At 37.9% G+C, this 12,112-nt stretch overlaps 2 protein-coding genes across 2 annotated transcripts in view; one reads left to right on the forward strand and one right to left on the reverse strand.

The window, feature by feature from the left end:
- LOC144628955 (uncharacterized) overlaps nt 1-12,112 on the reverse strand; it is a 272,516-nt gene that overhangs the window by 177,208 nt on the left and 83,196 nt on the right. The window lies entirely within an intron of this gene.
- The window catches only part of LOC144628959 (uncharacterized), a 41,924-nt gene continuing 36,472 nt past the window's right edge, over nt 6,661-12,112 (forward strand). Inside the window, exons 1-3 of the mRNA XM_078487084.1 lie at nt 6,661-7,011; nt 9,805-10,080; nt 11,617-11,814. Of these exons, the coding sequence (XP_078343210.1) occupies nt 6,819-7,011; nt 9,805-10,080; nt 11,617-11,814 (667 nt within the window). The 5' untranslated portion in view covers nt 6,661-6,818. The remainder of the gene's footprint in view (nt 7,012-9,804; nt 10,081-11,616; nt 11,815-12,112) is intronic.

The following is a 12,112-nucleotide window of genomic DNA, read 5'->3' on the forward strand; positions in this document are numbered from 1 at the left end:
AACTGGGTTGTTCTCCATTCCACCGCTAGTCCATCGCAAACTCCAATACCAGTAATAATTGTTGTCGTGCTTGCAATGTCAATGTGGAAACGTTTGATGTTTTTCTCTGATACATCACTCCAAAATATGTATCCCAAGCTGAAATGAACATCTAGTGCCACGGCTCTTGTTAATCCCAAAACAACCGAATTTACAGCTGACGTTTTGTAGTCGACGGTAACGATATCCGAGGTGTTCGATACCAGTAAGCAAGGTGGACTGCACAACTTGGCTAACATTGACGCAGAAGGAAAAGAAAGGGGAAAAACAACTTCAGGCTAACAAGAATATCTGTGTAGAGACAACCTGACACGCTGGGGTAGAGGATGATAAAATAGGTTTAAGCAGGAGATAAGTTTCTGATGTAAATTCCCATAAGGCGAGCAAAAAATATGTGTAAAAATATTAAGTTCCTCTAGTTCGAGCATTTTGAAGTGGATCAAGCTATTTTTGTACTTTTCTCTCCTAGTAGGCTGTTCACCATTTAATAAGCGAATATCAAATAAAGCAATATCATATCGGAATGTTTGCAAAATCAAAGGTATGTTCTATTTTGTTTGCCTTTTTTTTAGTGAGTGTATCGAAACCTCAGTGCGTAAATTTCAAGTTGTTTCATTCGGCAGAATAGAGCAGTTGGAAAATAAATTTTTCAGATGTTTTGCAGTGTAGCCTCACTGAATAGCTTTACCTTTTGTCTGTACTTTGTCTTGCTCTGCAAACTTTATTTGCAGTTTAAACTTTATTTCAATTTTGCAATTTCCTTTACCCACAGGCAACCTTGTCTCCTGCCTAATCAGTACGTAAGTACGCAAACAAAATAAAGCAATTGGAAAATAAAAGTTTCTCGGCCTGATGGATTTACCAATTTCTCTTACTTGTGGATGTTTGGCTCGCGCCCGCCTTCGGCAGCTTCGCTATTAAGTGACATATTCTTAATTATTTTTTTAATTACTGGCAAAATTGACAGGAAAGTGATTTTGTGTCACTACATTGTGTTTACTTAATCTTAATATTTCTTAAAGTGTATAATTAAAAAACCACATCCTTGATCCTTTAAAGTATTTTTTTTAGGTAGCAATAAAGAGAACAAAGAGTTCTTTCCGCCGTTTTACCTGTCAGGGCGTATTTTTTTAAAACAAAATACGACACACACAAAAAAAAAGATCCGAAATGCTGGCGTCTCATAACAGAAGATTTATAGCTTCAGCCATTCTACTTGTCAGGGCGTTTTTTCTAAAAGAATATGAGACAAGCTGGCGCCTTGAAAGAAGATTCATGTTCAGTGGCCAATTGCTGTTTTAATTATTCATAGTTTATTTATAATCAGTTTACCGCCATAAACTTGCACACTTTTCTTCATCGTTAACAAATGCACGGACAGTGCATATATCCACCAAATAACACTCATGATCTTTGGTAAAAGCTCCTGTGCCAAAAAGAAAACAATACAAAGTAACTGACCAAGCACGATGCAGTGGTCTGTTAGAACAAAATAAAGAACATCTTGTTGAGCGAGCCACAGAGCAAAGCAGTCTTACTCCAGGGAGAAACGTTAACCTGTTAGTTCCTTTATGAATGAATGATATCTATTGTAAGAAAACAAAACAAAATACACAGTGTCCTACATGGACTGTTTTGAAAACGTAAAGTTTGCGCGCGAATGACACGCGCGCCTTCACCTCCCTTATTCGCTTTTGATTCTCACATGGCGATGCTTGTCAAGTTGCATAAGGTGTGTCTCCGAGCTCCAACAGCGTTATACCCTTTGGGGAGAGGGGGAGTACTCCCATATATGAACTTTATAGGTATGTGCAGCTGTGAAGGGTATGGTTTTTAGTTTAGCGGTTTAGTCTGAGATAGGGTATAGAAATACAGAGAGTTTTGGTCTAGCATTGGGTATGATTTGATTTGCCGATTAGTCTAGTTTAGGTTGCAAAATCAGTTGGACATGGTCTGGTATAGGGTAAGGGTTTCAAAGTTCCAGGCCTAGTGGCACACACCCTCCCGAAAATATACAAAGTCCCCCACCCCCGGGCCTTACACTTCCGCGAAGAAAAGCTGGAGTGAATAAAACAGTCCAATAAAACAACTTGGGTACTTATTATAGTAAAGAACCAGTCGCTCAATTAGAAGCTGCGTCATGATATTTCACCAAATAACTGTTTTGTTGTTTTCCTAGATGTGCATCGTCGTGTCGTGTGAAGTTGACCTCGTTTTACCAAGTGCAGCATAGGCAAACGGAAATAGCAAACACGTACTTAGCAATTAAGAAAACTGTCACGAAGAGATTTTATTTTAAAACGAAATCTGGTCAGTCACCGATATGACGAGACTCCACGTTATTCCAAGGAGGTATGTGGTATGGCAGTTTCAAATGTATAGTTATGTTTTGTTACCTCTGGTAAAATTACGCCCCGAACTAGGTAATAAATACTAGCGACGCTTAAGCTAGATCATTGCTTCTTACTGCGTTCACTTCAATTGCGAAGGAGATTGCGAAGTGAATTTCGTTTGTTTTGTGCGTTGCGATTTCTAACTATCCAGACGTACAAAGAGGACAATCGGTAAGCTCTTCAATTCTCAAGTTCACATCAGTATCTTGCTTTCGAGTATTATGTTATGTATCAAGTTATGCAACTATAGTTCTGCCTTGTTCCTTTCTTGTCACTTAGATTTGAATGTTGTTTTACTTGTATTTAAGTTTGACGATTTTCGATCCCTGGACTAATCATTCGTAAAGAAATAAAAAAAAAAACGCACCCAAGTGCATTGTTGAGTTAATAAGCACGCGGGAATTTAATGACGCGAGAGAAGTGCATAGAGAAGCACTGGGCGCAGCCGAGTGCTTCTCGTAGTTCTCGAGTGTTCTTAAAAATTCTCGCGTGCTTATATAACTCAACAATGCTGGCGGAGAAAGGTTTTTGTTTCTTTTTCATACCAAAGTTTCTACAACTACTGCTAAATAATAGATATTCCAAATATTCTACATGTAGGACTATAAACAACTGGCCGAAAGGCGATGAAGCTGTTAATGCAAAGCAGGATATGCCAATAGCGTTGTGCTTTAAAATTTAGCGCAGTTATCGCTTTCAGTTTCTAACAAATTGAAAAGGGACTTACCCCTAATAAATTGAATTAGATGTGTCTGTGATCTCCTAAAGAGGCCTACTACTGTTTCCGCCAAAGTAGTAAAGTAGCAAAGAACTTATAGTAATATAGAATCTGGGCCTTAAAACCTCCTTTGCATAATCAGCATAATCAGTATTCGAAGTAAGATTGACCGAATTTGTGCAGAGCTGACCCCGTTTCAGCACTACGCGGATTCTCTTGTAAACAGTCATGTTTCCATGGCTATCAGTGAGGAAAAAAAAATTAACAAAGAAACCGAAGCCTTTAAAGTATATCACTTAGCATGCAGCTTGCATCAGTGAATTAACACTTTACAAAGTATATATTTATAATTTTTTTTTTATGGCGAATTGATTTTGCCTCGTACTTTTTTAAGACAAATTTTCAGTTCATAGTCAAGAGAAAGTTGCTCTACACACGCAGAAGGGTTTCAGTCTGAAGTGGTCTGGACCTGCTCTCGTTAAAGGTAAGTGTTCGGTTAATACTGTTTTAGACATCCGCTTCATTAATGTAATGATCAACTCCGTTATACAATAAAATCTATAAAGACTGAATGAGAATAAAATTCCATGGAATTCCAGGCATACCTTGAGCAGAATAGAAATCCACAGTCGTGTGATCATGACGTATGTTAACTTGCTCTGTTTTGAAGACACTTAGCTGTGTTAAATCAAGCAGAAATGGAAGGCAAAATCAGTTAAATGATAGGAGTCACTTATTCTTAGCTGGCATGAGGGTTAGTAATAACCGATTTTGATCTGAACAGAAGTTAAGAGATATCGAAACGCAGTCAAACGAATTCGTGTAAATAAAATGTTATTTAAATTTATAAATCCTCAGAATAAGGGTTCATTTGTCCACCTACATTAGATACTATAAAGAAATTAAACGAGTTGCTTCAGGAGGAATGTTTCGGGGGGGAAATATATATCTAAATTTTTTGCGAACATTTTTATCCCTTACTACAGCCTCGACAGGCTTAAGAGGCCTCATGGGCCCAATAAGGATATGTAACAGCCTCAACAGTTGTTCTCAGAACACGCTCATTAGTTTGCCGAATATAATACAAAACTAAGAAGCTATTCAAAAGCAAGTCAATCGCGATGAAAAAAAAAGATGAGTTAAGATTGATAAAAGCAAGAATGGATATTGTTTGCTTTAATAAAGGTCGAAGAACTAAATCACAACATTTTCATTCTACTTGTAAGCAACCTCCGTTACAGGGCCTAAACTATAGGCTGCAAAATTTGGAAGAGTCGAGCAAAAATCAATATCAACGGTAACATTGCAAATATGCAACTTTTTTTTCATTTTTAACACAGGACACGTGAAATGCTTATCAACTTGTCTTTCGATGCGCATAAACATCTGATGTCATATTAAATGTGCTTAAAATATATTGCTTTTTTCTGAGAAAACATTCTCGTAGTGATCACCTCTTACTCAAGGTCCTTTTTGAGAAGATTTTCAAAATAATTCACTGGAACCTATTGCACCAGTTTTGCCCATCAAGAACGTAAATAAAATTCCATTAGGGCTTCTTACAGTGTATAAGCTAAAGATTACGAAACTGATAACAAGTTAGAGAATAGAAAATAATATGTAGGTTATACTAAAGCTGCTAAGAAACTGATTCGACTTGAAAATCCAAAAAATCGCAAACAAACCAAACAAAACAAAACAAAAGAACACCATTTTAAAATTCTTTCGGAGCAAAATAAAACAAATTGTTAGCTCAACTGAGAATGCGGATATTTTGATGACTATTTCAAAAAAAAGTTGCCATCTTTATTATTTACTATTTCAATTTTCATAGCAAATTGATCAATAACACGTATTTAGTAGGTCAACTACGTCTAATTTTTATATGAAAGACTAGTTTTAATCATGCTGAACTACAGTCAATGTTACACGAATTTTCCTTTTTTGCGACTTGCAACGCAACGATGACGACTGGATATCATTGCAATATGGGTGTCACATGTACGTTTGAAATCAATTTCTCGGAAACTTGCAACAACCCCGGTTTTTTTTTTCGGCTGCAGTCTTTAATCTTGGACGAAGAAACTCCTTTATACCCCCAAAGAGCGAACACCCCCATTCCCGATCTTTCCCATTTCAACTGAGACGCAGTTTCTTGTGTTTCTTGGATTTTAATTTGCCATTTGCTACTAGCAAATTGGCAATTAGCATCCCAATTTTGCGCTGCGGTAGTGCAAAGTTGCTCGGCAAGGAGTTGGATAACTAAACTAGATGAAATGTTTTTTTCTTTTTAGCTTTGTTGTCATTTGCGTTAGACAACTCTGGAATGTTAAAACGCTATTAATATATAAACAGTCGGACGTTTCGTGGATAACCTTTGGATAACCCCTTCAATAGCTCAGTCACGTCTCTGCTAGGTACGGTGATAAACAACATCGATATGCTTAAGAAGCACAATGAGATGGAAAAAATTTGAGACTGCCTGTTCGCACATAAAATACAAATGGTTAATTCGTAAAATCTCACTAAAACAAACTTCGCATTACCCGCCCTACGAGGGTGAATCTTGAAGGAAAAAATATGTCGCTCTGATGAGTACGAATAACAAATACTATTAAAAAGGTGTTCTGCTCGTATAAACCATCTACCAAATTTGTTAAGGGTACAAAGGAAACGTTTTGGATGTTGATAACAAGCGCTTCAGTTGAAAGCAATATATGAAATTGCGGCTTCAAATTTAGTACAACAATCACTTTCAGTTTCAGGGGGGTTCCTTAAATGAAATGGGAAGTACTCCTAATAAAATGCAGTAGATGTGTCTGCGATCTCCAATACAGGCCATGTATATAGTTTCCGCCACGCAAAACTGGAGTAAAAAGCCAAAACAAAGTCTATTTTGGATAATATAGGATCTAGTCCTTAAAACCTATTGCCTAGGAGAGAAATTGTAAACAAAAGAATGACCGATTTTGTGCAGAGCTGACCCCGTTTCAGCACTACGCTGATTCTATTGTAAACAATTCATGTTTACATGGTTATATATGAAGTAGAAGAAGTTAACAAAGAAAGCGAAACCTTTAAAATAAATTACTTAGCTTAAGTGTGTTGATCTAAGACCGCGGAATGTCAACAAAAGGTAGCTGCAGTTTGCATCAGTAAAATAACACTTTACAAAAGGTGCAATACGTTAAATTGATTTTATTTTTACTGAAAACTTATTTTCAGTTTAAAGTCGAGAGTAAATTTTTGTATTTTAAAAGCTTTTCTGCCCACACAGAAGGGTTTCAGTCTAAAGTGGTCTGGACTTGCTATCGTTTGAGGTAAACACGCACGCAGTAATGAACTTCGTTACACTCTTTTCATAAGAATATTGACTAAAGCGAGACGGCATAAGCAAAATAATACCGACAGAAATCAATTAAAGGTTTGGATCTTCAGGAGTTACATGAATATTAAGAAAGGTAGCTACACGACCGAAAGGAGGTAGCTGACTTTTCTTTCTTTCCATAGACTTATAACATTACTAATTACGTGGAAAGGAAGTTATTTCTGGATTCCGTCGTCGTTGGGAAAGGGGGATATTTCATGTGAAAAATGCATTAGCCCTACATTTTGCGTCAAGAGTAATTTTGGTATGTCCATCCACTAGCCTACGCTTCTCCTGCAACATGACCTCCTTCGCCAAGTTAGTTGTCGTTGTTTTGGTGCTAGCATTTGTAGTCATCCCAAATTGTGTAGATGCATGTGGATCAAGATCAGGTCGAAGAACGCCATCAAGACCAAGAGCAAGAGCAAATCCACCTCCAAGTTCATCCAGCCGTAGAAGAAGCTCGTCGTATTCTTATAGACACTGTGGACCTTGTAAGTATGCCTGATACATAAACATATATTTTTGACTCCTTTTCATTTCGGTCAATTTTGTTCAAATTTTAAATGCTGCATGCATTACCTTACATTACCTTTTTTTTTCAAGGACGGTTCGTTATTAACAAAACTTACAAAGACGCGATATTTTAATGGCCATTATTGCTTCGAAAATTGCTCAGTTCCAAATGACATATGAATCTTATCTTCTGGACTGAAATTCAAAATGTTACAAGCAACTGAGGTCGAAGGTTTCATATACTAGCCAATATATTAAAATATAATTAATGTGCCAATAAAATGTATGAGTCAAGTTTTTGACAGAGAAAATATTAAGTTATATGCACTGGATGAAAAACGATATGATGAACATAGCAGTCGGGCGGCGTTATCTAACTTCTACAGATCGTGCGGACAATCTTGCGCCCGTATTTTAATAGTCCGTACGCCGATACATCCCAACAATATTTGTGCATATGTTTTTTTTTTTGAATTCATGTTTGTTTGTTTGCATTAACATTATAATTCTAAATAATACATCGAGGGGACCTTTTTCTATTTTATTGTGCTAGATCAGCTACCAGGTCATTAAAATTATTCCGGTGGAATTTTACTACATTTGTGTTTCTTTCATTTTGAATTGAAGTCTGTTAACCAAAGTAAATAAATGTGTTGTTTTTGTTTTTGCTGTTGTTGGAGTATCACTCGGTTGTAGCAAATAAACTTCTCACTTTGTTTCGACAAAGAAAAACGAAAGTGTAGGCTCTCACCTGCATCTATTTAACAAATAGATTCCATTTTGCCGTGCGTCTGTTAGTTCTAGATCACTGATGGCGTCACAATGTGGTAAGAACAAAAGCGTAGCCCACGAGCTGCTAGGCAAGTGGGTCTCTGATGTTCTTACCACATTTTGACGTCTTCGGTGATCTATAAATAACTGAACAGACCCACGGAAAAATATTTTCTTTTATACAATAACAGAAGTCTTCAGTACACTTCAGTGTAAGCAATCGCGCTACCGGTGAGCTAAATTTGTTTTCATTTCACGATAAAGTTTTCCGTAACCACGAAGCACTGTTAAGCCGATTTAATAAAATGGAAAATCAAAACATCAACGAAAAAACTAACCTTTATTCCATTTGGAAAGTTGTTAAAATCTGTGAACTTTAACCTCAGCGTTCAACTGTCATTCATAGATTTCTCGTGGAGTCGTCCAACTCTTCAACATTGGACAAAAATCTTACAGATTTCGACAATTTTTTCGAATCATTCGCTGTCTACTTCAAGCTTGTTTAGCCCAGTTAAATGTTTCGAAAGGTGAACGATACCTGGCGGATCGTTTCTCGCTGTATATTTATAATTTAGCTGAACATTTTTGTTTTGCCGTGGCCTAGTGAGTTTGAAAAACTTTGCCGACAACACCATACTAACAATGACAACACTGATTTGAACTATGAACTCTGATCATGCGCGTGAGTCACACCGCGCATTGACGTCATCTGTGCGTCTGTACTCAAATAGAAAACAGGACATCAACCAATAACAACGCACGCAGTAGCTCAGTTATTTTATAAAACTCGATAGACGCCCGCTGAGCATAAAACAACTGTATGGGCCTGTTTAAATGGAAAAAACGTTGTCCCTGGTAGGCGGGTGGCCCTTCATGACGAGCCACCTCATGCCAGGCGAGAGAACATTTCATAAATCTCTTTGTAAGTGGCCGCGAAACGTCTTTATGAGAAATTCAAAACAGTGGCTTCAGTAGGCAGGGTGATCCCGGGTGGAGCAGCATTAGCATTGAAGGTAGGGTGAGCCTGGGGCCCGAGTCAACTTTTTTTTTTCCAGGTGAACACTTGGGCTGTTTTTGACTAGCTTACCTGGGACAAGTCTAGAGATATTGATTGCGCGTGAAATGGCAAATTTTATACTCGGTTGGCAAGGACAATATTTCTCATTTTAACGCCCGGTAAAAAAATTGCTCAGAGGAGAGGGCAACTCTCCTTCCAGGGCAATTGTTCTTCATACAAACAGGCCCTAAATCCCGTTATGCATCCCGAAGGGAGTCGCATTTTCTACTAGGATCCTACTTGAAAAGAAATTACTATCTCACCTGCCTAGCAAGAATCCTTGGTCTGCAAATATATTAAGAACGGTCAAAAAGCAAATCCCGAAAGGAGTGGCTAGATCTTTCAGATGAAATAAGCCACTCTTAGGTTGACCCTGATTTTAAACTTCTTGTAAATCAAAAGACTACTGTTGGACTGTAACTTTTAAATTGGCGAACGTTGTTAATATCCTATATATGCTACAAAGCAAAACATCTTACCTTGATCAAACTTGTGTAATTAAAAACCAGCACGACGTTGCAATACGTTCATGTGCTTATATACAGCTGTTTAGAAAAAGGTTATCCAACAGAAGCACAAGAGCGCACGCGACAAACCAAAAGGTATTATGGGTAGTTGTTCAGAATTGCTTTTTAGAAGCCGGGCGCGCATGAGCGAAGTAAGTTCACCGACTGTGCTTTAGCAAAATGGCTAGAGAAACCATGAATAGAGATATTACAGGAAACATTGGCGGAAAGAATTTTTTCAGTTAAGCCTGGGTGATAAGAACGAATGTTAGTGTAGGCATCAGTTCAAGCTCTGCATATCGAAAGAAAAGAAACCACTCTGCTATGAAGGGAATCATCTTGTTTTGCTATTCAGTTTAAGTAACGTCCAGTAAAGGAAGTGTGCCAGTGGAAAGAAAAGCGAGAGAATGCTGTTTTCTTTCCCCTTGCCATTTTAGCGCCAAGGCATGGCTATTGGGGCTCGTGGCAGAACTGGGGCAGTGTAGCTTGCCAAAGTGGTTATAAGACCAGATACCGCTACTGTAACAATCCTCCCCCAGCATACGGTGGATCTTACTGCAGAGGAATAAGTCGATCTGGAAGAAGAGATTGTGATGAATGTTCTCTTGGTTTGGCACAATGCGAGCATCTATGCAGTAACAGTTACGGTTCTTACAAATGCAGTTGTTATTCAGGTTATAAAACATCAACGCAAAACTGGAAAAGATGTGAAAGTAAGTACATTTCTGTACTAAAACGAAAACGCTGCTTACTGTTTAATGAAACGACCTTAGAATTCAAACAACAGATGATCAAAGACATATAAGTTTACAAATTAACAAAACAATTTATAAAATAATATACAATTATGAGTTATAAATATAGTCGAACCTCTCCGTACGGACACCTCTCTAATACGGACACCTCTCTATTACAGACAATCTCCGATGTCCCGACAAAATTCTCATATATATTTTCTTAAAAAAAAAAACCCTCAATAATACGGACAGCGGACACTTAATCCTGGCTCCAGGGAACAAATTCATATAAATTTAACCTCTTTATTACGGACACTCCGGTGATTAGGCGGTGATATTTTGCGTTCGTAGCGCAATTTCCTGTTTGTGGTTACAAAAACAACAACGTAATGCTTTATTCCTCTTAGACGTTTTCGGATTTGTGCTAAGTGTAATTTTTTTACCAGAAGCATTGCTTTGCAGAGCATTTCAAACAACTAAATACCTTAAGCTGTTTATAAAGTCAACAGTGACGTCATAGTGGTGACCTCTTTAACCCTTTCCCCCCCGAATTTCCCCCCAAAACGCGTTTTTTAACCGTTAAACTGCATTTTTGGTGCTATGACCTTGAATTTCCATAAACTGTGCTAGAAAAGCAATCTTCACACTGTAGCAACATTTTCATAACGATTCCATTAAAAAATGTACAATATTTCACTTTGGTGCATGCGCATAAGCCAAACTTTGGACAATTACAAGCCTTGAGTTTTTGAGTACAGATTATGCTTCCAAAACGCATTGTGTTTTTCTTTGATTTGCTCTGTTAGAATGCAACCGATACTCAAAATAAACAGTCCTGTAGAAAGGTCAATCCTAGCTCTATCAGCTCCTTATCCCAAATTCCACTGACGTGCTTATTGATGACGTCACAAGTGGTTCAATGACCGCGCCTTCAACTAGCGCCTAAAATGCGTGTTTATGAATGAAAGGGTTAATAACGATACCTCTTTATTACGGACACTTAACGCTCTCCCTTCGGTGACCGTATTAGAGAGGTTCAACAGTATGATAACTTAGGACTTCTCACGCTTGTTGATAGCCTTAGTTCAATTGTTTGACCACTGACTGCTTGTCGATAAGGTTCGCCTTCCTAGTTTTGACTATAGTGTCACGAGCAGGCATAATGTATAAGGTCAGTCTGTTGTAAAAACTTCTATGAAGATAAATGATCGTCAGAAAGAAAATGGTCTGAAACTGTATTAGGTCTTGTCGATGGGGGTCGCCCTTTCACCTGGTTATCGGTGTTCATTGAAGGGGTCTTTTAAGAGCCCTCGTTTGTCTTGCCTATAACTTCCGCTGCCGGCATTGTACCATAATTATAAATGATTTTTTATAGAGCTGCTGTCAATTTGATCAGGTATATAGGTTTGGTCTCCCCAGTACCAACGAGTGTATAGTCGATTTATTCGTCAGTGATGTAAGGGTAGGTAACACAATTAATCCCTCATCTATATATGTACCTATCAATTTTAGGAATCACCTGTAACACAAATGACTGGCAATCCCCAAGCAACGGGAGGATGTCTTCACCTTGTCGTGGTAAACCCCAAGTGGTTGCTGGGACTTACTGCGTGGTCACGTGCAATCATGGCTTTGAAATAGTTGGAAATGCAAGCTCTCTTTGTGAAAATGATGGCCACTGGAACCCTAACGCAACTGCAAATTGTCGAGGTCAGATGATCTGTTTTTGTGTCATAAGAAATGTTTTCTCAATAGGCAAAATAAGGGCCTTCTACACGATGCGATTTCCTCATTAGACCATCTCGTCATGAGATAACAACTTTGCACAATTTGGCTGAAATTAAACGCATTATTTAGTGAAAGTTATGGTGGATTAATTATCAAATATTTAGTTAAACATTCACTTCCAATTTGAATCAAATAACCATTTTGTAAGCGGAACGCTTCTGCCGTTTTGACTATAGCTGCCTATCCTACAAGATCTTCAACCGTGCCGCTTTTGAAATAT

The sequence above is a fragment of the Oculina patagonica genome, chromosome 10 (genome assembly GCF_052425735.1).
Source record: "Oculina patagonica isolate OP01 chromosome 10, crgOcupat, whole genome shotgun sequence".
Lineage (NCBI taxonomy): Eukaryota > Metazoa > Cnidaria > Anthozoa > Scleractinia > Oculinidae > Oculina > Oculina patagonica.